The sequence below is a fragment of the Thermothelomyces thermophilus genome, chromosome 2, assembly GCF_000226095.1.
Source record: "Thermothelomyces thermophilus ATCC 42464 chromosome 2, complete sequence".
NCBI lineage: Eukaryota > Fungi > Ascomycota > Sordariomycetes > Sordariales > Chaetomiaceae > Thermothelomyces > Thermothelomyces thermophilus.
This window is the reverse complement of record NC_016473.1, coordinates 2,164,033-2,183,331: the sequence shown is the minus strand read 5'-3', so window position 1 is coordinate 2,183,331 and position 19,299 is coordinate 2,164,033. Positions and strand designations below refer to the sequence as shown.

Below are 19,299 nucleotides of genomic sequence, written 5' to 3'. Positions count from 1 at the left end.
GCCTGCGAGCACCACTCGCGTGCTCGAAACCACACAAATACGAGTGTTGCACCGCCCTCGTGTCTTCGAGATGCGTGGCGGGCGAAGCACAAGTGTCGTTTGCGTTTGATACGGCCCAGGGGCTCGAGTGATGGCAGTAGCCCTTGGCCATGCGCTTACCCGTTGCATTATCCAATAAGGCAACGCTCCATTTCCCCGACCACCGTCCATAAGTCCTGCGACGAGGCGGAGGAGTAGCGCTGGCTCAGTCGCCTATGCCACGCCGCGTGGTCTGTTGGCGAAATGATGCGAGGGAGTCACATATCCCCAGCACGCCATGCTTTCCCAAAAGCTCTGGGCCTTGCTGTGGGTTCTAAGCCATTTCGTGCCTTTCAAGCGTGGCTGAAAACCTCTGCTTCCTTTTTCCAAACATCTACCGAGCGTCAGAACACTTAACGGTCGGATTTGAAGCCATGGTTTTCATGACTGGCGCCGGGCTGAGAGATTGACGGCTCAGCCTGGTCTTCTCTCTTCAATTCGCCCCCCAGAGTGAGAGGCGACTTGTGATTCCATGCTACTTCGACCTTTATTTCGCCGCGTATCTTCCACGGCCAAGAATGCTGGTCCAGGTCGGCTCAAGAGGCGACTTCTACAGAGACTTATCGAAGAAACAGGGTACTTCACTCCGGATGAAGCATGAGAGTCAATGATCAGTGCAGGGGACGCAACGATCCTTGCGTCTCCTCGCAACAAATTTCTCGATTGTGGTGACAACTTCGGCGTTGTTGCGGGCAATAAGGAAAGAGGCTGCTGTCTAGTCTTGAACATAGCGGTACCACCCGAGTTCGGGGACCACCACATCAAACAGATGATTCAGCAGTATGCCCTTGTGCAGGCACGACTAGCGGCCCGCAGCTTGTGCGGCGTTTCAACGAACGTACTGTGCAAAGGTTGGATACTCACCTCCCAGATCTCTCCCGATGGATCTCACTGCTGTTCCCTCAACGAACGCGGCGGAGATGGCAACCCCTCAAGCTGTACAGTTCAAGTCGCATAATGCCTTGCCCTACGGTTTTCTCTATAAGGGATTTTGCGAAGTCGTCGCCGGCGTGTGTGGCGCTCGAATCCCACTGACCACAAGACTGGCCATTCTGCACCGGCCATTCTGCAAACGAGGCAGATTAGTCTCGGCCTGCATAGTCCGCATGGTCTGCATGGCAGACGTCTAGATCAGACAGCATCACGCGTTTACAAGGTCATTGGACAGTTGAAGCAGTCGCAGTTCATATCATACATGGATGCGAGCTATTGTCTCCAGCCACCGGGCCCAGGAATCGGCGGTTCTGGCCTGAAGACCGTAGGATGGTTGGACCTTTGCCCCTGAACATACATCGCGGTGTAACACCTGATACAGGTTCGCACCCTTCGCCATGTCGCCCAGAGTGAATGACCTTCCGTTCAAGGCATGGTGATTTGGCCGGGGTGCTGCCGTTCGACGGAGAGACACATGGGATGTCTTGTGATTCCGTCTCCAGGCGAATCCAAATTCGACGTTGTGCGTCTTTCGGCCAGCACGTATCAGAACGGCCGTGATCTGCGCTGCGTGGCGAGGAGCACAACATGTCCTGGTGTTCAGTATGTCGAGGCCTGAGGCGTTTCGCGGCATGGAAAGGAGCAGGGGACGGCGGTTATTTTCTGAAAGAGACAGGCGCTATCATACTCCGTTCCGCGCGCTGGGAAACCGCTCGAACAATATCCTTGACCTCTTCGTCCGTCCACGGCTGACTTCTTGGCCGTGCAGCCGCGCGCCATATAATCATCAAGCTGTACCGTTGAACAAGTATCTTCGCTCGTATCAACATTCGACAAGGGTTCAGATCTCTTTTATTCTCGGCTGGTGGGCTCGCATGCAGCCTTCCCCCCCAAGACGTGATGGGCCCCAAACGACGTCTTGAGAACGTCAGGTGTGCAAGGAAATATATTAACCGGGGCCAAGAGCACAGACATGGCACTCAATCTTCTGCGGCATGTTTGGCTGGCACCATCTCGCTCGTGGTCGCACAGTCAGTGCTGTTATGCGTCTTTCTTGAACATCCATGTTGGCCGACATCCACTGGGTGTACAGGCTATCCACCAACCTTGTTGCGTTTTCTGCGTCCGAAAAAATCCGCGGCATGTTTGGCGGCTGACAACACACGGAGAGTCCATATCCGTAAGGATCTGGCGGTGCTGGGACGCGGACTCTTGCCGCGCAACTGATTTGGAATATTGGAACATACTGGCGGATAAAGTGGCAGCAGGCACACTGGGCTCCGGTTTGCCACAATTTGCCGCCGTCCGTTAGCCTGAGGGCGCGTCGGTCGAAAGACTTCTCTCTCTAGATCGAGTCCTGTCGACCGGATTCCCGCATCTGGCTAGACGGTCGGCTCTCAATTGTCTCCCGGCGTCGCGCCCCGGCCGTCGAGCTACCATTTAGTACCACTAACCAGGGATTCAGACACTCAATGTGCTCTAGCCTGCGCGGGACGCAAGTGCCGGCCGGAACGTCAGGGGTTGGGAAGCCTACAGTGCATCTGTGAATAGCAGATGCCCTCGTGCCTCTTCTATGCATGGCGTCAACCCCATTTACACAGGAATGAGACGCGATGAGGTGCGTCTTTTGACCCTTCCTGGATACATGGGACATCACTTGCTTCTTCGCCTCTTTCTGGGAAACGGTTGAACGACGTTTCTGCCGTTGCAAACCAAAAGAAGCATGTTGCTGTCAGACAGTGATTCATGGCCGCCGATTCTCGAAGAAGAACCCCGTGATCCAAGAAACAAGCCCTAGCCTGCCTCTCCGGGTGCTAGAGGGCGCATATCGCGTTCAACCCCTCGCGACAAAGCAATCTTGCAAACGTGGTTTTTGATTGTGAGCGGCTGATGGCACTTGCAGCACGAACCTCGGCCCCAAGTCTCCCCCGACTCAACCTCAACTATACCCCAGATATCAGAATTGCGCACTTGGATTCAGGTTCTCTTCCACTGGAAGACCTTCCGGCAGCAGCTAGTAGCTGACAGAGTCATCGTCCGTTGATATTCCGAACCGGAATGTATAATTACCTTGAGGGGTACCGAGACGAGGCCGCTACCCCTGCCGGCGGAAGACCCGTCTAAAGCGCCCCCCGGCAATCAATTTTATATTGCCATCTCGTGCCCCCGCGGCAAGTACGGAGTACTTGTACTCCGTACATACATGTGGTGGCCACCATAAGCCATGCAGGTTGCGGGGGCGGGTGACTATCCTTGTGTTTGGCGCCCAGAGATCAACAATTCCGCTTCTCCGCGTGTGGCCTGGACCTGGCAGTTATGGGAACTTTGTCCGCTTCCTTGGCTTGCCACCCCAGCAGCTTGTATCGACACCCGTGAAGGAGGGTAAGGCGCCCGCGGGGGGTGCGTGGGATACGGCAGGTAGCCCGTGACGAGAGCTGGCCTGGGACCCCGCTGAGATGCCGATACTTGGCGGGAGATACATGAGGCCCTGGGTGAAGGAGACGGGCTAGCCGGAACCCGAGAGCCGCGCATTCCGGTGAGATGTCAAGGGGGGGAATGCCCATATCGAACCTCCTTTCACTGAGCTTTGTCCCCCACCCCCTTCCTCTCTCGCGCGCACGCGGGGCTTGCCTGTCCGCCCCAGGATCGGAAGGCCGGAGGGTGCAATTGGTGTATAGGGGTTGGAATCCTTCGGTAGTGTTGTGGGCAAGCGTCATGGCATTGTCGAACCACAGCTTTCACCGTCGATTCCGCCTGCTGGCACCGGAGGAATCCAGCCAGACCTGGGCCTATCCCGGGCTGCCGGGGCTGTCAGGGTAATTAGTACTCCACCGTCAGTTGCACTAGCAATCAAGTCGCTGTCGGACCGAGCAATGGGGCTCACTGAAGATACTCCGGAACTTGGCAGAGGAAAGGCTACGTTGGTGTGGTGATGTAGACTCCCTGGTTTTTCCACGCCATTATCTCACCCCCCTCCCAAGATCTTGAGTGCCGATGGTTTGCGGGGAGAAATTGAATCAGACTGCGGGGACGTAATATGGAAAACTGGGTTCCTGTATGTTCTGTACTCGGTTACCCATGAAGGCGGGCCTCGACAGGGCAACGAAGACGGCTCCGCATCATCGACCTTTGCTTTTCGTTTGGGGATATTGTAGACTGAGGTAACACAGACGGTTGTGCATTCACATTTGTGGACCACTTGTTCGCCTGGTTCAATGGCTGCCAGTATATATTACTGTACATGAGAGAACATCTCAAAATACGGGGACCGCGGCTCCAGACGGTGGCTGACAGCTGCAAGACGCTCGTACTCGAGAGAGTTCTGGCGCCGTAAGCCGTTCGCGAGGCGGTTCGTACTTGCGCTTGCAAGACAAGATATCCAAAACATGCAACAGCCAGGTTTTCTCCATACCCCTCCACCCAGGTTCGTGAGAAGCCCAAGGACCTGCCTGTCCTTCTGAGAGGTTTGAGGTCACATTGCTTCTTCCGTCCCGCCGTCGTTGTTGCTCGCTAGCGCGCGTGCTTGCGTGCGTGCGTGCGTGCATGTGTGGTCGTATCGGAAGACAAGGAGCGGATCGAGCCCTCTAATACTCGTAGAAGCCCCTGCCGCTCTTCTTGCCCAGCCAGCCGGCGTCGACCATGTTCCGCAGAAGCACGCTGGGGCGGTACTTGGAGTCGCCCGTTTCGGTGTGAAGAACCTTCATGATGGCCAGGCAGGTGTCGAGGCCGATGAAGTCGGCGAGCTGCAGGGGCCCCATGGGCACGTTGGTGCCGTTCTTCATGATGGCGTCGATGGAGTCACGGTCACCGACGCCCGTCTCGAGGCAGATGATGGCCTCGTTGATGTAGGGCATCAGGATGCGGTTGGCCAGGAAGCCCGGGGAGTCGGCCGAGACGGAGGGGATCTTGCCCATGCGCTTGCAGAACTCGATGGCCGTGTCGAGCGTCTCGGGCGAGGTCTGGAGGCCCGAGATGATCTCGACGCCCTTCTGGACGGGGACCGGGTTCATGAAGTGGGTGGATACGACGCGTGAGCTGTTGGAGGTGTCGTTCGGGTTGCCGCGGGCGGTGGCGGCGGCGATGCGGGTGATGGGGATGGACGAGGTGTTGGTGGCCAGGATGGCGTGCTTGGGGCAGATCTCGGCGAGCTTGGCGAAGATGTCAAACTTGAGCTCGGGGATCTCGGGCACGGCCTCGATGACGAAGTCTACGGGCGAGAGGTCGTCGATGGAGGTGGTGGGCTGGAGCAGGGCGCGGGTGGCGTCGGCCTGTTCCTGGGTGATGCGCTGCTTGGAGACGTCCTTGGCGAGGAGCTTCTCTGTGAGGAAGAAACAGATGTTGTTTAGCTGGTGGGCTCCCAGGTTCCTCAATGACTGCCGGCTCTCACCAACCTGCAAAGGCTAGTCCCTTGTCCAGGGAAGCTTGTGACGAGTCGACCAGCGTTACCGGCACCTGGGCCTTCTGAGCGGCCACCAATGCAATGCCGAGACCCTGGAGGCAGTCGCCATGTCAGTGATGCCATGGTAACGAACGGAGGGAAAAAAATATATATATATAAGATGGTCGAGAAGCAAGAAAAAAAAGGAAAGGTAAAAAAAAGGAAAGGTTAAAAAAAAGGAAGAAATGAAGAAAGGAGATGGGAATAAAAAGACAAAAGCTCAGTCCGTACGTACCATTTGCCCAGCGCCAACGACACCCAATCGCTTGACCTCGGCGGCTGGTCGCGCAGCCGTGGAGCTAAAGTATCTTACGCGACTCGAGAGCCGGAGTGCCTGCCGTGCCAACATCATTGGAGCAGCCATTGTTGAGAATCAAGAAAACAATCCCGACTTGCGAAGTGACAGAGGGCTCGATGAAGGTCCGAGAGCAACTTCCCAAGTGATCCTTACATAACACCGAGAGAGAGCGGTTAACCTCGGCCATTGATCCTTGCTCCCCGACTGACGTAGTGGGGCACAAGAAGCACATGTGTGCCGAGCATGAGCGGGCGCCGGCACAGTGCGTAGCTTGACAAATATGCATGAAATCAGCAATTCCACACCGTAGAATACACTGTACGCAACTTAATAGTACTCTTTTAGCGTAGCAGGCCTAGTGTAAACGCGCCGGTCGCGTCAATTGATTGATTAATTGACAGACCCGGTCCGACGCGTTTGCGCGTCTCAGGCCAAGCAAAATGCTCGAGTGTAGTAGACTGGCTACCCACCATCCAATTCAACACCATTCACACATCTACGAGTCCATGTCAACGCCCAGATCGATCGCAGGTGCTTGACAGGATTCGGAGTGACGCGTGGCCACACATGTCAGATCTCGAACCTTTTCTGGATTCGCCTTGATCTCGGTTCGTAAAGATGGAGGACGAGCTCAACAACGATACCGTGCACCCACAGGTCCGGGCGCATATCACCAGCCTCGTGTCTGCCGTATGCTGCGACTTCGGTCCTTTGATGACTGTAATCGGTCCATGCTGACATGTTTGTTTGTTTGTCTGTCTAGCTCGGCGGCTACAGTCTGGACGACGATGACGGCTATAAACTCGGAGACGACGCCCTCGAGGTGCTCCGCGACCTCAAGAAATGGATCCGCTTCTACGACGAGAAGACAAACCGGATGGACGTCGCCCGGTGTCTGGCCGAAGCTAACCTCGTCGGCTCCGATCTCCTACACATCCTGGCGCTGTGGTCGCCCAACGACAGCAGCAAGTACAAGGCTCGCATCGCCCTGGCTTGCTTGGAAGTCATGGTGCCGCTCACCTGGCCCATCGAGAAAGACCGCGAGACCATGACCGTCAACCACCACCGCCACCTCCCCGTCTTGCAGCTCGCCCAGCTCGGCTACAAACGCGCCATCATCAACTTTGACGCCGCCCCTATCCTCGGCACCGCCGTGAGGGTAGCGCTGCCGTCCATGGCCATTCCCATCGGAGATCGGTCGGCCCGCGACCAGGGTATCATCAAGTTGATGCTGTACTTCTTGCGCAACATTGCCATGATCGCTCCGCCCCCGGGCGTCAAGTACGAGGGCGATGAGACACAGATCTCGCGGTCCGCCCTGATAGATGCCTTCTCCTTCCAGGACATCTTCCTGACCATCCTGACCATTGCGTCCAACATGGGCGAGGACTTCCGGACCGAGGACGTCATCGTCATGGAGATCATCTTCCACCTCGTCAAGCGGGTGGACTCGAGCAAGCTCTTTGTGAGCGAGAAGCGGCTGCACAAGATGAAGGAGGACGAACTGACGGCCGCCATGAAGAAGGAGGCTGCCATGCTGAGGTCGTACAGCAAGAACGCGCCGACACGGCACAGCCGGTTCGGGACCATGATCTGGGTCAAGCGCGAGAGCGGCAAGCTCGCGACCGTTTCCGGCCAGGACGCCCTGCTCGATGCTGCGACCCGTGAGAGGAAGATGGACAACAGCAAGAGCTTCAGGCCCCCCAGGCGCGCCAGGAGAGAAGACATGGAGCCAAAAGACTTGGGCCCGCCCGTATCGCTCGACGAGAGAGCCCGCCAGCAATTGCAGTCTTTCGTCTCCGACTTCCTCGACTCCGGCTTCAACCCTTTATTCTCGCATGTACGAAGGTCCATCGATCGCGAAGCACCCCACGTGCTTCCGTCCCACAGCAGCCAGTTCTTCTACCTGGTGGCTTGGTTCCTGGAGGCAGAGAGGATGCGCAGGAAGGCTAAGAACGACTCGAAGAAGCCGTCGGCCGAGGACGATGTGGGGAGCTTCAATCTCGTTGCCGAGGTGCTCAATCAGGAAATGTTCATCACTCTGAACCGGGCCCTGAATCGGGCTTACGGCGACAAGGACTGGCGGCTACTCACCACTGTCATGCGCTGCTTTACCCAGATCCTTCTCACAGTACAGGAAATGTTCGCCTCGGGCAACGAAGAGGACGAGGAGATCGCCGACAACATCCTCAGCCGGCTGTTCTACGAGGAGACGACGCATGACGCGATAGCCAATATTGTTCGGACGTACAAGGACCAGGGATTCGAATACCTTGACGCTTGCACCGAGCTCACCCACACCTTCGTCCGCATTCTTGAGGCATACTCGAAGCAGAATGTCGACCTCCAAGTCCGGTCCCGCAAGAGGAGGAGGCGGAGAAAGAAGGCCGCCAACAAAGCTGCAGGTGATGACGGCGGAGATGAGGACCAAGACGACGCCGAGGACGACTCGGCAGACGACGAGAGGCAGGCGGAGAAGACGAGCCAGGAGCGAAAGTTTGACTTCAAGCGATTCTCCTTGAGGTTCGTCCCGCAAGGCGTGGTCGACACGTTTGTCACCTTTACCAAGTACTACCGAGACCTGGATGACTCCCAGCTGAAGCGAGCCCACCGGTATTTCTTCCGGCTAGCCTTCAAGCAGGACATGAGCGTCATGCTCTTCCGCCTGGACATCATCCACCTTTTCTACCACATGATCAAGGGCCCGGAGCCGCTCGATAAGAACTCGTCCATGTACGGAGAGTGGGAAGAGCTGGTCAAGCAGATCCTCAGGAAATGCATCAAGAAGCTGGCGGAACGCCCGGCCCTCTTCACCGAGCTTCTCTTCTCCAAGATCAACAGCACAGCCCACTATCTCGAGTACGGCCACGAGAAGCAAACGGTTTCCAGCAATCCGAGACCGGCCGCCGAGCTCGAGTTCAAGCGCGAAGTCGACCGGGAGCGGCAGATCGCCATTGTCGTGGGTGTCCTGATCGATAGGAACCAGACAGACCATCTGGACTGGTTGAAGAAGCAGCTCACTGAAGCGGAGAGCGAGCGGCGCGCATGGGAAGAGGCGGAAAAGGCGCGGGCAGCGGACGGGCTGGACGGCGAAGCAGCAGGCGGAACGGTCGAGACGGGCGCGGCGAAGGTCGCCCCTCACGCCACAATACGCCCGGACAATGACGCCCGCCGGGCGGCCATGTTCAAGAACCCGCACCTCCGCCTCCTCATGAAACTGGTCGGCCTGGAGCGCCTCGCCCCGACCCTTGACGAGACACCGGACTCCGTCTGGGTCGTTCCGGGCAGCATCCCCGCCGACTCGCTCAAGGAAACCATCTCCCTCATCAACCAGGCCGAGTTCAACCCGCCTACTTTCGAAGACGGCGAGCTCGCCGAGGACCAACTCCGCCGCAAATCCGCCGCGCGCAGGCGGGCCGCCCATGACGACGATGGGGGCGACAACGGCATCAACGACTTCATCAACGACGGATCGGAAGAAGACGACGACGACGGGGCCGGGATCCTCTTCCCCCGTGGCGGGCCGACGACGCGCAAGCGCACGGCAGAGGACGAGCCGCCGCCGCCGCCGAAGAGGAAGAGGCGGCGCCGGCGCGGGAGCGACGAGGCCGAGACGGACGAGCAGCGCGAGGCCCGGGCGCGCGCCCGCCGCAAGAAGGAGCGCGAGCGGGCGCGCCGGATCAAGAGCGCCATGTACGTCGACCTGCGCGAGGACGACTCGGACTGGGAGGGGAACAAGGAGGCGGACCGCGAGTTCTTTGCGCGCGAGCGCGAGCGGCAGGCCGCCAAGGACGCCAGCTTCGGGCTGGTGAGCGGGAGCCGCCCGTCCGGGGTCGGGGTCGAGCTGTGGGAGGAGCTGCTCGGTCTCGGCGCTGCCGCGAGCGACGGGGAAGACGGAGAGGACGGGGGAGCAAGGCGGGGAAGGAAGAGGAAGTCGGTCGGCGATGATGGCGACAGCGACGGCGACGCCCTCTCCGATGATGATCAAGATGATGACGGTGCCACGGCCGAGAGCGAGAGCGGGTCGTCGTCGTCGTCGTCGTCGTCGTCGTCAGCGAGGAGGCCGAATAAGCGACGGAGAACGACACAGAAGAAGAAAAACAAAGCCGCGGAGATCAGCAGCGACGAAGACGAAGACGAAGACATGACCGGCGCGGACGACGCCATGGACTCTACGCAGTCTAGCAAGGACGGCGCCGTTACCAACGACACGCCCTTGTCGTCCAGCCCCGGTCGCCAGACTGCCGATGCGGCCGCCGAGAAGGCGGGAGAGCGAGCGGACGGGATGGGGGACGAGGATGACGACGTGCCCGTCGCCAAGGCAGCGACTAGGGGTCGGCCGAGGGCCAGGGCGGGTTTCATTGTGGAGAGTAGCGATGAGGAGTGATACCAGTGAGTGAGTGAGTGAGGGTGTGAGGGGTGTGAGAGCCGCGGCGTGGAAATGATGAGAATGGACGGTTTAATTAAACAGTGGATGGTTGAATTGGCATTGCGGTGATCGGCTGTTGTTTTTGCCTTTGGTGTCAGGGACGAAGCATGGCGTTCGGCAGTAGTAACGGGAAGGGGGAATCTTGTATATGTGATCCATGACTGTGAGGTTGATGGACGATCAAATCTGCGAAAGCTTCCAAGGTACTCTCTCTCTCGTGCGAGTATGTATCTTCTTCGTATGTGCTTTTATATAAACCCTGTCTAGTGAACGCCAACGCTTTGAGTTTTGCGGCCGCAACCAAAATAAACCGTCGTTTCCAATTCCGCCCTTCCCCGCTCCCCGTGGTTCAATCATCCTGCCGGGCCAGGTTCGCGTGCAGCTTGTGCTGCTTCACGAACGAGATGCTGATCAGGCCGGCGACGGTCAAGGCGAGGGCCATGACCCACACGCCCCGGAAGGCCTCCATGAAGGAGTCGATGACGCCTTGGTACCAACCGTCGGGCAAGCGGTCGAGCTCGCCGAGGTCGTCGCGGATGCGCTCGATCTCGTCGGCGGCGCCCGGCAGGTCGCCGAAGCGGTCCCAGAGCCGGCGGCGGAGGATGTTCTGGTAGACGGCCGAGGCGACCGTGATGCCGAGCGTGGCGCCCACGGAGCGGAAGAGGTACGTGGCGGACGTGATGACGGCCTGGTGGGAGTGGTCGACGGCGGCGATGCAGGCGAGGAGGGTGACGGTGAGCATGCCGCCGTAGGCCGCGCCGAGGAGCGCCATGGCGACGAAGGGGACCCAGGCGGGCGCGGCGGCGTCGAGCGTCACCACGAGGGAGACGGCGACGGTGTACACGACGAGCACGCTGATGCCGAGGCCTACGTACTTGCCCGTCTTCTTCATGATGTAACCGCATCCTATGGACGAGACAGACACACCAAAGGACGAGGCCAGGATGCGGAGGCCGGCCTGTGTGGCCGAGTGGCCGAGCACCTGGAGGTAGAGGGGAACGTAGTACAGGATCATCATCATGACCATCGTGCTAGCCTCTGTCAGCCATCTCTCTCGGTTTTTTCTTTCTTTCTTTCTTTCTTTCTTTCCTCCTCCTCCTCTTCTTCCTCCTTCTCTTCTTCTTCTTCTTTTTTATATTGATTTTTATTTTCTTTGGAAAAAGGAAGGGGGGGTTGATGTCGAGAAGAACAAAAAGACATACCACGAGAAGCAGGAGACGCAGGACATGAGCACTGTGCGTTCCAGGAGCAGGCGCACGGGAACGATGGGCTGCTTCGCGCGGCTCTCCCACCACACGAGGGCAAGCAGCATGATGGCGCCCAGAGGGAGGGTAACCAGGACCAGGGGATCGGTCCAGGGCACCAGGTTGCCGCCGGCGTTGAGGCCAAGAAGCACCAGGACCAGAAAGCCGACGGTCAAGAACGAGCCGCCATAGTCAATGCGGGCCAGGAGCGACTTGTTGGAGATCTTGGGGGGCACATCCACGAGGTACCATACCAGGAGACCCGACACCACGATGACGGGCACCTGAAGGAGGAAGGCCAAGCGCCAGCCCCACGACGAGGTGTCGTTGATGAAGCCGCCCAGCACACCGCCCAGCATCGCACCAGACCTGTAATCCTCCTCCGCCCAAAAAGAAGAAGAGGGACGGACTCCAAGCATCAGCAATCCATTTATTCAGGGAATACGGATTTCTTTTCTTTTTCTTTTTCTTTTTTTTTTTTTAGAAAAAAAACCATTTCCTTCCCCCTCCTAGTCGAATGATGTCCCAAGTCACGGCTCAGTCACTCACCCGTACGCAATGTTGCCGACGCCCTGGACAACCCCCCTCTTCTTGAGCGGGACGAGGTCGGAGGCGAGGAAGGTGCTGATGCTCATGAGGCCGCCGCCGCCGACGCCGGCGACGACGCGGCCGAGGATCATGGCGGGCCCGCCGCGGGCGAGGCCGCAGATGAGGTTTCCGAGGGCGAAGGCGGCGTTGCTGAAGACGAGGCCCGGGCCGCGGCCGAAGATGTCGGTCAGGCGGCCCGAGAGCGGCTGGCAGGTGGCGTTGGCGATCAGGTAGGCGGTGGCCAGCCACGACAGCAGGCTGAGCGAGCGGAACTCGCTCGCGATGGGCGCCGACAGGGTCGCCATGATGGAGCTGTCGACGGCGCCGAGGAAGACGCCCACGTAGGTCGCCCCGAGCGTCAGCCAGAGCCGCGCGCGCGAGAGCGGCGCCGTCGGGATGACCGTCCTCTCTTCTTCTTCTTCTACTCCTCCTCCTCCTCTTCCTCCCTGCTCCGGCCCCGCTCCGGGTGATGGTGACGGTTGGGTTGCATCGTGACCGGGTTGGTGGAGGAGGGGAGTCCGTTCGTCCACATGAACATGTGCCGAGAGCGAGTTGTCCGGAAGGCCCGTTCGGGGATCCGTAGCGCCAATGGAGCCCATCGTTCGTTTTTAGCTGCGAGGGTCGGATGGGAGGGAATGGAATGAAAAAAAAAAAGAGGAAGGCACGAAATGAAAAAAAAAAAGAAAAAAGCAAGCAAAGAAATGGATGGCGGGATATGTAAAAGTGAGAAAATAAGCCGGTGGTTCCCCTGCAGAGGAAAAAATCCTGAAAGATAGATGTGACTGAAAGGCGCTTGAAAACGGGCAGGGTCGGCTGCAGTTGCGTGCTCGGCAGCTAAATTAGCGGCATCGGCGCGCTGCGGGTCAACTCCGATGTAGTTAAGCCATGGGCACCGACGCCCCGGCCGCACGGCCCCGGACTTCGGGCGCCACCGCTGCGCAGCATGCGTGTGTGCGAACTTAGTTAACCCTTACCCGGACTGAACTGGTCTCTGGGGCAACGAGGATAAGCAGAGCCCCTGGGGGTGGCAAGCAGCCCCCGAGATAACTACTCTAAATCCGAACGGATGACAGACAAAACTAAGGGTTTAAGATGTTAAGAATATGGCACGGAGGAGAGGTTTGCATGTACATACTGCAGTGTGCTTGTCTTACAATCCCAAACCCAGACCCTTTCATGGTATCTTCTTGTTGCTAAAGTGGACATACAAGCAAGAAGTCATCAAGCAGTTAGCACGGTGGGCTTTCCTCAGACCGAGACCCGCGATCGACCAGCTGCCTGTGTGCAACATCTAGATGTACTTCAGTGGTGCGGCAAACGTTTCCGCATATTGAGCTGTATTGGGATCCCGGTCCTTGTACATATGTTGTGTAGGACGTCACTAGGTCATCCACAATCTCTGGAGACGCTGAGCGAGATATTCATTAAGGCGCGATGAATTCGGTTGAGAGAAGTCGAATCGAAAAGTACAAGCCGAATAATGACGGTCGGGGACCGAAAAGAGAAAATCTTTGTGTTTTTTTTCCCCTTCAGGGTATCAACAGAAGAAGCCTCGATCGCTCCCAGCGTTCAACCATCGGATGAACCTGAATGAACCTGAACCAGCTTGCAGTTCTCATTAACGAGATTGTGGGCTGTGCACTTTGGCCGAGTCCTCTCGTGCCGTTCGAACCATTCAGTAACTGGTTCTTCGGGAAGCGGAGCCGTAATGCCGAGAGAAGGAAAGGGGAGCAGGACAGGGCAGATGGATCGCCCGAGCCTTGTTCTCTCACAATGCACTGTGCTCTCAAACCAGCTTCCACACCCCGTCCTTGGACTCGATCCTGACCTCCCTGTTCTCGTCAATACTCCGCCGCCCGGCCTCGAGAATAGCTGTCGTCGCAATGGTGTTCCTCAACGTGGGGAGGCCTTTGGCGTCCAGGTCGGCGGGCTTCAGCTTGCCGGCGTTGATGGCCCGGCAGCCGTCCACGAACTTCTCGAACGAGACGTAGCCGTAGCCGCTCTGGCCGTTGAAGTTGCCGTCCTCGTCCGGAGCGTAGCGCATGTAGAACGGGTTGTACCACACCAGCTGGCCGGCGGCGTCCTCGGCCACGTCGTAGCCGCGCTTGGCCTGGTTGACGGTGATCTCGCCGTCCCTGGCGAGGTAGTGGAAGTATTGGTTCGAGTGCACGCCGGCCTTCTGCGGAGCCGTCCACGAGGCCGTGTACACGCCCGTGGCCTTCTTGGACCGATCGTCCTTCTTCTCCCATTGGACCAGCAGGGAGATGGTGTCCTCGGTCGACTCGTGGCACCCCATGCTGACCGCGACGCCCTTGGACGCCGAAGCCGAGACCTTGACCGGGACGTATCCCAGCTGGGACACCATGGAGTCGCAGATGTCGACGTGGTGGCTGTTGAGATAATACGAGATGTCCGAGTCGATCCCGGCCCACGCCTTGAACGTCTCGAGCTGGAACTTGGGCTGCGACATGTAGCTGTAGAAGTAGTTGAAGTCGCCGAGTTTCCGGGCCCGGGCCCTTGCGTCCCAGTAGGCAGGGTCATATCGCTTGTGGTGCTCAATGTACACATAAACGCCGTGCTTCTCGGCCGCCTCGAGCAGGGCAAGATGGTGCTCGAGCAGCTTCACGGCCGGCTTGGTGATCAAGACGTGGATGCCCCTCTCAATGGCGTAGAGGGCGATGGGGTAATGGGTCGTGTCCGGAGTGAAGATGGTGATGGCATCGCCGGGGGAGAGGGCGTCAATGGCCTTCTTGTATGCCTCGGGGTCCACGACATCGTCGGCCGGGTAAGATTCAAACGAGGTGTCCAGATTGTTGTAAACCAGAGAGATGTTCTTGTAGAGGTGCTCCCCTGAGAAAAAGGCGCGTCAACGGGGCGTCTACAACAACCCTCACTTGGAGGGAGGAGAGGGGGGGGGGGGAAAGGGGGGGGGGACCCGAGGTCTGTCAACTTACGGATTGCTGGGAACTTCTTCCCATTGACGCCTGCCATCGAAAGTTTGCCTACTTTGCCTCGTCGCCGGAGGTCAAACAAGGTCAAGCCCACGACTCCGACCTTCTTGTCCGACCCAGAGGCACCACCGCCGACAAAGCCGGTGGTGTACTCGCCGGTACCGACCTTGCTCGTCAGCTAGCGCGCGTGCGCGTGAGATTCAATTCTCATCTTACCATCAACACATTGAGGGGCTGCATCGTGACTGTGACGGCGGGACTGTATGTGTGTGCACGTCGAACTCGTCGTTGGGCAAAAGGGGGAGCACAGGGGGAGAGGAAGAGAGTCGAGAAGGAGGGAGTGCAACCTTATTGTCGAACAGGGAAGGATGGGTACATCTCAGCTTGGTTGGCCGCCTCTCATCATCAAAATGGTACGGATTCGTGCACACGCGCGTCACCATCAACCGATGCTGTGTCCATTCCGGAATAATTCATGGTGGGGTGAGGGGGAGGGGTTGAAAGAGGGGCGGGGCCGATTGGAGCAATTGAAGGGAACGAATCACTCTCGACCTAATTACTGGTAGGTGCTGATTCCAGGACGATCTTGCACCACAAGCTGATCCTCAGCGTCGTTCATTTGTGGAATGCCTGTGCTGTAAAATCTCTATAGTCTTAGGTCGTGCGCGGCCTTTCTCCGGACCGTGATGGCGCTGTGTGTGCGAAGCCGTTGAACTCTGCTCCAAGTCCAGAGAGAAGTTAAACTGCTACTGGTGGATGGCTGGGTGGAGTTTGGGGAAAGCCAAGTCGGGATCCACACCTTCGTACGCCAGAGCGCCCCGCCCCCACGTTGATTCCCCGCATCGATGCTTCTGCCGCAGCATTTCCTGGGCTCTTGGAGCCACACTACTGTGTAACTCTTGCCCAATGGAACTGCGCTTCCACCATTGTTCTCTCGATGGAAGGCGCCTCAACAAGCAGCATGACACATCCACGATCTAGTAGCTCAGTGTATGTACGCATGTAAATAATATACAGCAGTCAGAGTTTCAGGTCTTGCAAACTAATTTTACTTTTTTTCATCCCGTTTTCGAATATCTTGTCCCCATGGCGTCAGTTCGTCAGACGTGCGAGTTCCCTCTCGAGAACCCGACGGGTCCTCACTAGCGCTCGACCTGATTGGAGGAATCTGTTTTTTCCGTCGCACACCGAGCCTACAAGATCCCATCCCGTGCCCGTCCTCTCGACCTCGCAAAGCAACAACCGAGCGAGTTGTCGCCCAGAGCCATCTCCACGACTGCGGGGAAAGTCTGGGCAAGGTCGCTCGTTCGTTCCATTGAAGGCCCGCCCGAAGTCGCTGTACGTCCGTACACACGCCACACGCCGCGGTACGCAGTGTTCTCGCGGCAAGCCAGCCGAGGATCGACTCACATTCCTCGCCCATCGCCAGCCCGAGGTCGCTCACCCATGGCTCTCCGCCTTGACGACTTCCGCATGGCATTGCCGGCATCCATGTGCGTCTCTCATGTGGCTCATGTGGAGTTTATTGCCTTGCCCGTCACCCCGCCATTTTGCCGCCATCCCTCGCTCTACCAAAAGTACTGTACATACCTCCCGCCCACAGCAGCCATGATCCCTGCGACGCTGGGTTTACTTTGGGCAGGCCGCTAACCTGCGGATGGCGCTGGCTGCAGGCAGGAAGGCGCACCGGTGAAGTGCCCTTATTAGCTCGCCTGCTTCCAAGTCCGTTCGTGGCCTCTTTTCGACATCACACGAACAAGTAATGGGCTCATGGGGCCATGGGGTCCCCGTCCCGAAAAGAAAAAGAAAAACGTGGCAGCCGAAATGTCCACTTACACAGTTGACCAAATTTGGCTACTCGATTCCCGTGCCAATCAGGGAAGGACCCGCAGATCACTTCGACCGGCCCCGGGATCTTGGCCGGGCGCTCCTGTGGCTGCGGGAGGCTTTCTGGGCCTGGTGATCAAGACGAGATTTCCCCGTACCAAGGCTCTGGTTCCCTTGCGCTGGGTCTCCCACAGCCGTTGCCTCTGAAAGTTTAAACCTTTATCAGGAGCTGCTTGGCGGGACTCGGCGGCCGGGGCTTTGAAGGGTTTTGGTTTTTCTTTTTTTCGAAGGGGGGAGGATTCTACGGAGTACCGCCCGCAACGTATTCTGCCGATCTGCCGGGTCCAGACATTGATACGGTTGCCGTCCACGGTGCGTTCGATGCGTGATTTCCTGCCCAATTGAACTCTAGATAATTATGTACCCCGGTTTAACGGCCAGATGCAAACTTTGCCAGGCCCGCCTCTCAGGTGCGTGAACCGACGGCGGCTCCTTTACTATGTAGGCGCTTGTCTGGCCCGAACCTCCCCCCACGTCCCTTTCCCCATCTTTCCCCAGAGGCCTGACCCCGTCCCTTGCAACTTGAGGTGCTGTCCCGGTCTCGCCCTAGCAGATCCGCAAGCCGGCCTATAACGCTTCCCCCCTGGCTCCTCCGATAGCTGAATCGGGTTCCTCGCAGCCTACACACCTCCTCTGCCCCCCTCCTCCCCCCCCCCCCCCCCAAATTGATCATTCCACGGCCCCACCGGTCTTAGTTGACCTTAGGTCATGGAATGCTGGATCGTGTCGAGACCCCCAGCGTCCTTCATAAGCCGCCGTCTTTCCACTTTTGCCGTCTCGTACCCTTCTTTCACCCATCTCCGTCCTCCGCTCTCACGTGTCTCTGATAATCTCCTCCTCCACCGTATACCGGCTCGGCGTCTCTTCTTGGTTCCCAGTCCTGCCACCCTCCGTGCTCCCCAACCGGCCGCGTCCATCATGACTGTCGCCAACGGCACTGCCAATGGCGCCGCCAGCGGCAGCAGCCAGGCCACTCGGAGGCCCCTGCCATGCGGCATCTACGCGCCCACCATGACCTTCTTCGACCCGGAAACCGAAGACCTCGACATCCCGACCATCAAGAAGCACGCGGAGCGCCTCGTGAGGGACGGCCTCGTGGGCCTCGTCACCATGGGCTCCAACGGCGAGGCGGTCCACTGCACGCGGGAGGAGAAGCTGGCGGTGACCCGGGCGACAAGAGAGGCGCTCGACGCCGCCGGCTTCACGCAGACGCCCATCATCATCGGCGCCACCGAAGGCAGCGTCCGGGGCACCGTCGAGCTGTGCAAGCTCGCCCGGGACGCGGGGGCCGACTACGCCCTCCTGCTGCCGCCGTCCTACTTCCGCTTCCTGATGGACGAGGAGGCCGTGCACGACTACTTCGTCGCCGTGGCCGACGAGAGCCCGCTCCCGCTCATCCTGTACAACTACCCCGGCGCCGTGGCCGGCATCGACATGGACTCGGACCTCCTCATCCGCCTCGCCCAGCACCCCAACATCGTCGGCACCAAGTTCACGTGCGGCAACACGGGCAAGCTGACCCGCGTCGCCCTCGCCACCGACGCCAAGACGCCCTCCTCCGAAGGGTCCGGCTACATGGCCTTCGGCGGCATGTGCGACTTCACCGTCCAGACCCTCGCCAGCGGCGGCAGCGGCATCATCGCCGGCGGCGCCAACGTCATGCCCAAGGTCTGCGTGCGCGTCTGGGACCTCTACGCCGCCGGCAAGACCGACGACGCCATCGCCCTCCAGCGCGTCCTCTCCCGCGGCGACTGGGTCCTCACCAAGTCGGCCATCGCCGGCACCAAGTCGGCCATCCAGTCCTACTTTGGCTACGGCGGCTACCCGCGCCGGCCGCTGAAGCGGCTCGACAAGGCCCGGGTGGCCGCCATCGAGGAAGGGCTGAGGGAGGTGATGGAGATCGAGAAGTCGTTATGAGGAGGCGAATTATTATTAGACTTTTTTTTGTCTTTGTCTCTTCTTTCTTTTTTTTTTCTTTGTCACCTTCTCCTCCTTCTCCTTAACATGTCTTGGTTATTTTTTTTTTCCCAAAGGAGGAGAGGTCTCTTATCTTTCTTGAGGGATTGGGAAGGAGTTGTGGCTGTATATATTTCCCTGTCTCTTCTTTTTTTTTCTCTCTCTCTCCGTCTCTCTCTCTTCCACGCAGACACTCATGCGCTCACACACAGGCACACACACAAACACACACACAAACACACACACAAACACACACACCAGGAGTGTGGAAAGGGGTTGGAATCCCCTGAAGTTTCGGTCCGAGCTGCAGGAGTGGCAGCACGGCAGCATGTTTGGTCGAATGGGATTTGCTAGACGGGGCCACTCTATCGCATTGCACATAGGAAGAAATGGCATAGTTATGGGTTATCATCAAAATGCATTGCGCTGAGGAACATAGTTCGATTTCTCAACCGCAGAAAAACAAAAAGGGAAAACCCGTGAGATCACCAGCCGTA

The 19,299-nt window shown here is 58.4% G+C and overlaps 5 protein-coding genes across 5 annotated transcripts; 2 read left to right on the top strand and 3 right to left on the bottom strand.

The window, feature by feature from the left end:
* Positions 1 to 4,424: 4,424 nt before the first annotated feature.
* MYCTH_2301113 (uncharacterized protein) lies at positions 4,425 to 5,876 on the bottom strand. The gene is made up of 3 exons (XM_003661530.1): positions 5,685 to 5,876; positions 5,403 to 5,502; positions 4,425 to 5,329 (listed from the first exon to the last, which is right to left on the bottom strand). Exons 1-3 carry the CDS (start codon positions 5,811 to 5,813, stop codon positions 4,596 to 4,598), a joined length of 963 nt encoding a protein of 320 aa, XP_003661578.1. The 5' UTR covers positions 5,814 to 5,876; the 3' UTR covers positions 4,425 to 4,595.
* Positions 5,877 to 6,159: 283 nt separating this feature from the next.
* On the top strand, positions 6,160 to 10,332 carry MYCTH_2301111 (uncharacterized protein). Its single transcript, XM_003661529.1, has 2 exons — positions 6,160 to 6,437; positions 6,511 to 10,332. Exons 1-2 carry the CDS (start codon positions 6,366 to 6,368, stop codon positions 10,132 to 10,134), a joined length of 3,696 nt encoding a protein of 1,231 aa, XP_003661577.1. The 5' UTR covers positions 6,160 to 6,365; the 3' UTR covers positions 10,135 to 10,332.
* On the bottom strand, positions 10,330 to 12,677 carry MYCTH_2301109 (uncharacterized protein). Its single transcript, XM_003661528.1, has 3 exons — positions 11,970 to 12,677; positions 11,379 to 11,789; positions 10,330 to 11,207 (listed from the first exon to the last, which is right to left on the bottom strand). Exons 1-3 carry the CDS (start codon positions 12,605 to 12,607, stop codon positions 10,526 to 10,528), a joined length of 1,731 nt encoding a protein of 576 aa, XP_003661576.1. The 5' UTR covers positions 12,608 to 12,677; the 3' UTR covers positions 10,330 to 10,525.
* Positions 12,678 to 13,546: 869 nt separating this feature from the next.
* On the bottom strand, positions 13,547 to 15,288 carry MYCTH_79295 (D-galacturonic acid reductase). The gene is made up of 3 exons (XM_003661527.1): positions 15,176 to 15,288; positions 14,963 to 15,125; positions 13,547 to 14,858 (listed from the first exon to the last, which is right to left on the bottom strand). Exons 1-3 carry the CDS (start codon positions 15,197 to 15,199, stop codon positions 13,795 to 13,797), a joined length of 1,251 nt encoding a protein of 416 aa, XP_003661575.1. The 5' UTR covers positions 15,200 to 15,288; the 3' UTR covers positions 13,547 to 13,794.
* Positions 15,289 to 17,609: 2,321 nt separating this feature from the next.
* Positions 17,610 to 19,088, top strand: MYCTH_87557 (L-threo-3-deoxy-hexulosonate aldolase). Its single transcript, XM_003661526.1, has 2 exons — positions 17,610 to 18,858; positions 18,905 to 19,088. The coding sequence occupies exon 1, from the start codon at positions 17,765 to 17,767 to the stop codon at positions 18,761 to 18,763; it is 999 nt and encodes a 332-aa protein (XP_003661574.1). The 5' UTR covers positions 17,610 to 17,764; the 3' UTR covers positions 18,764 to 18,858; positions 18,905 to 19,088.
* The last annotated feature ends 211 nt before the right edge of the window (positions 19,089 to 19,299 follow it).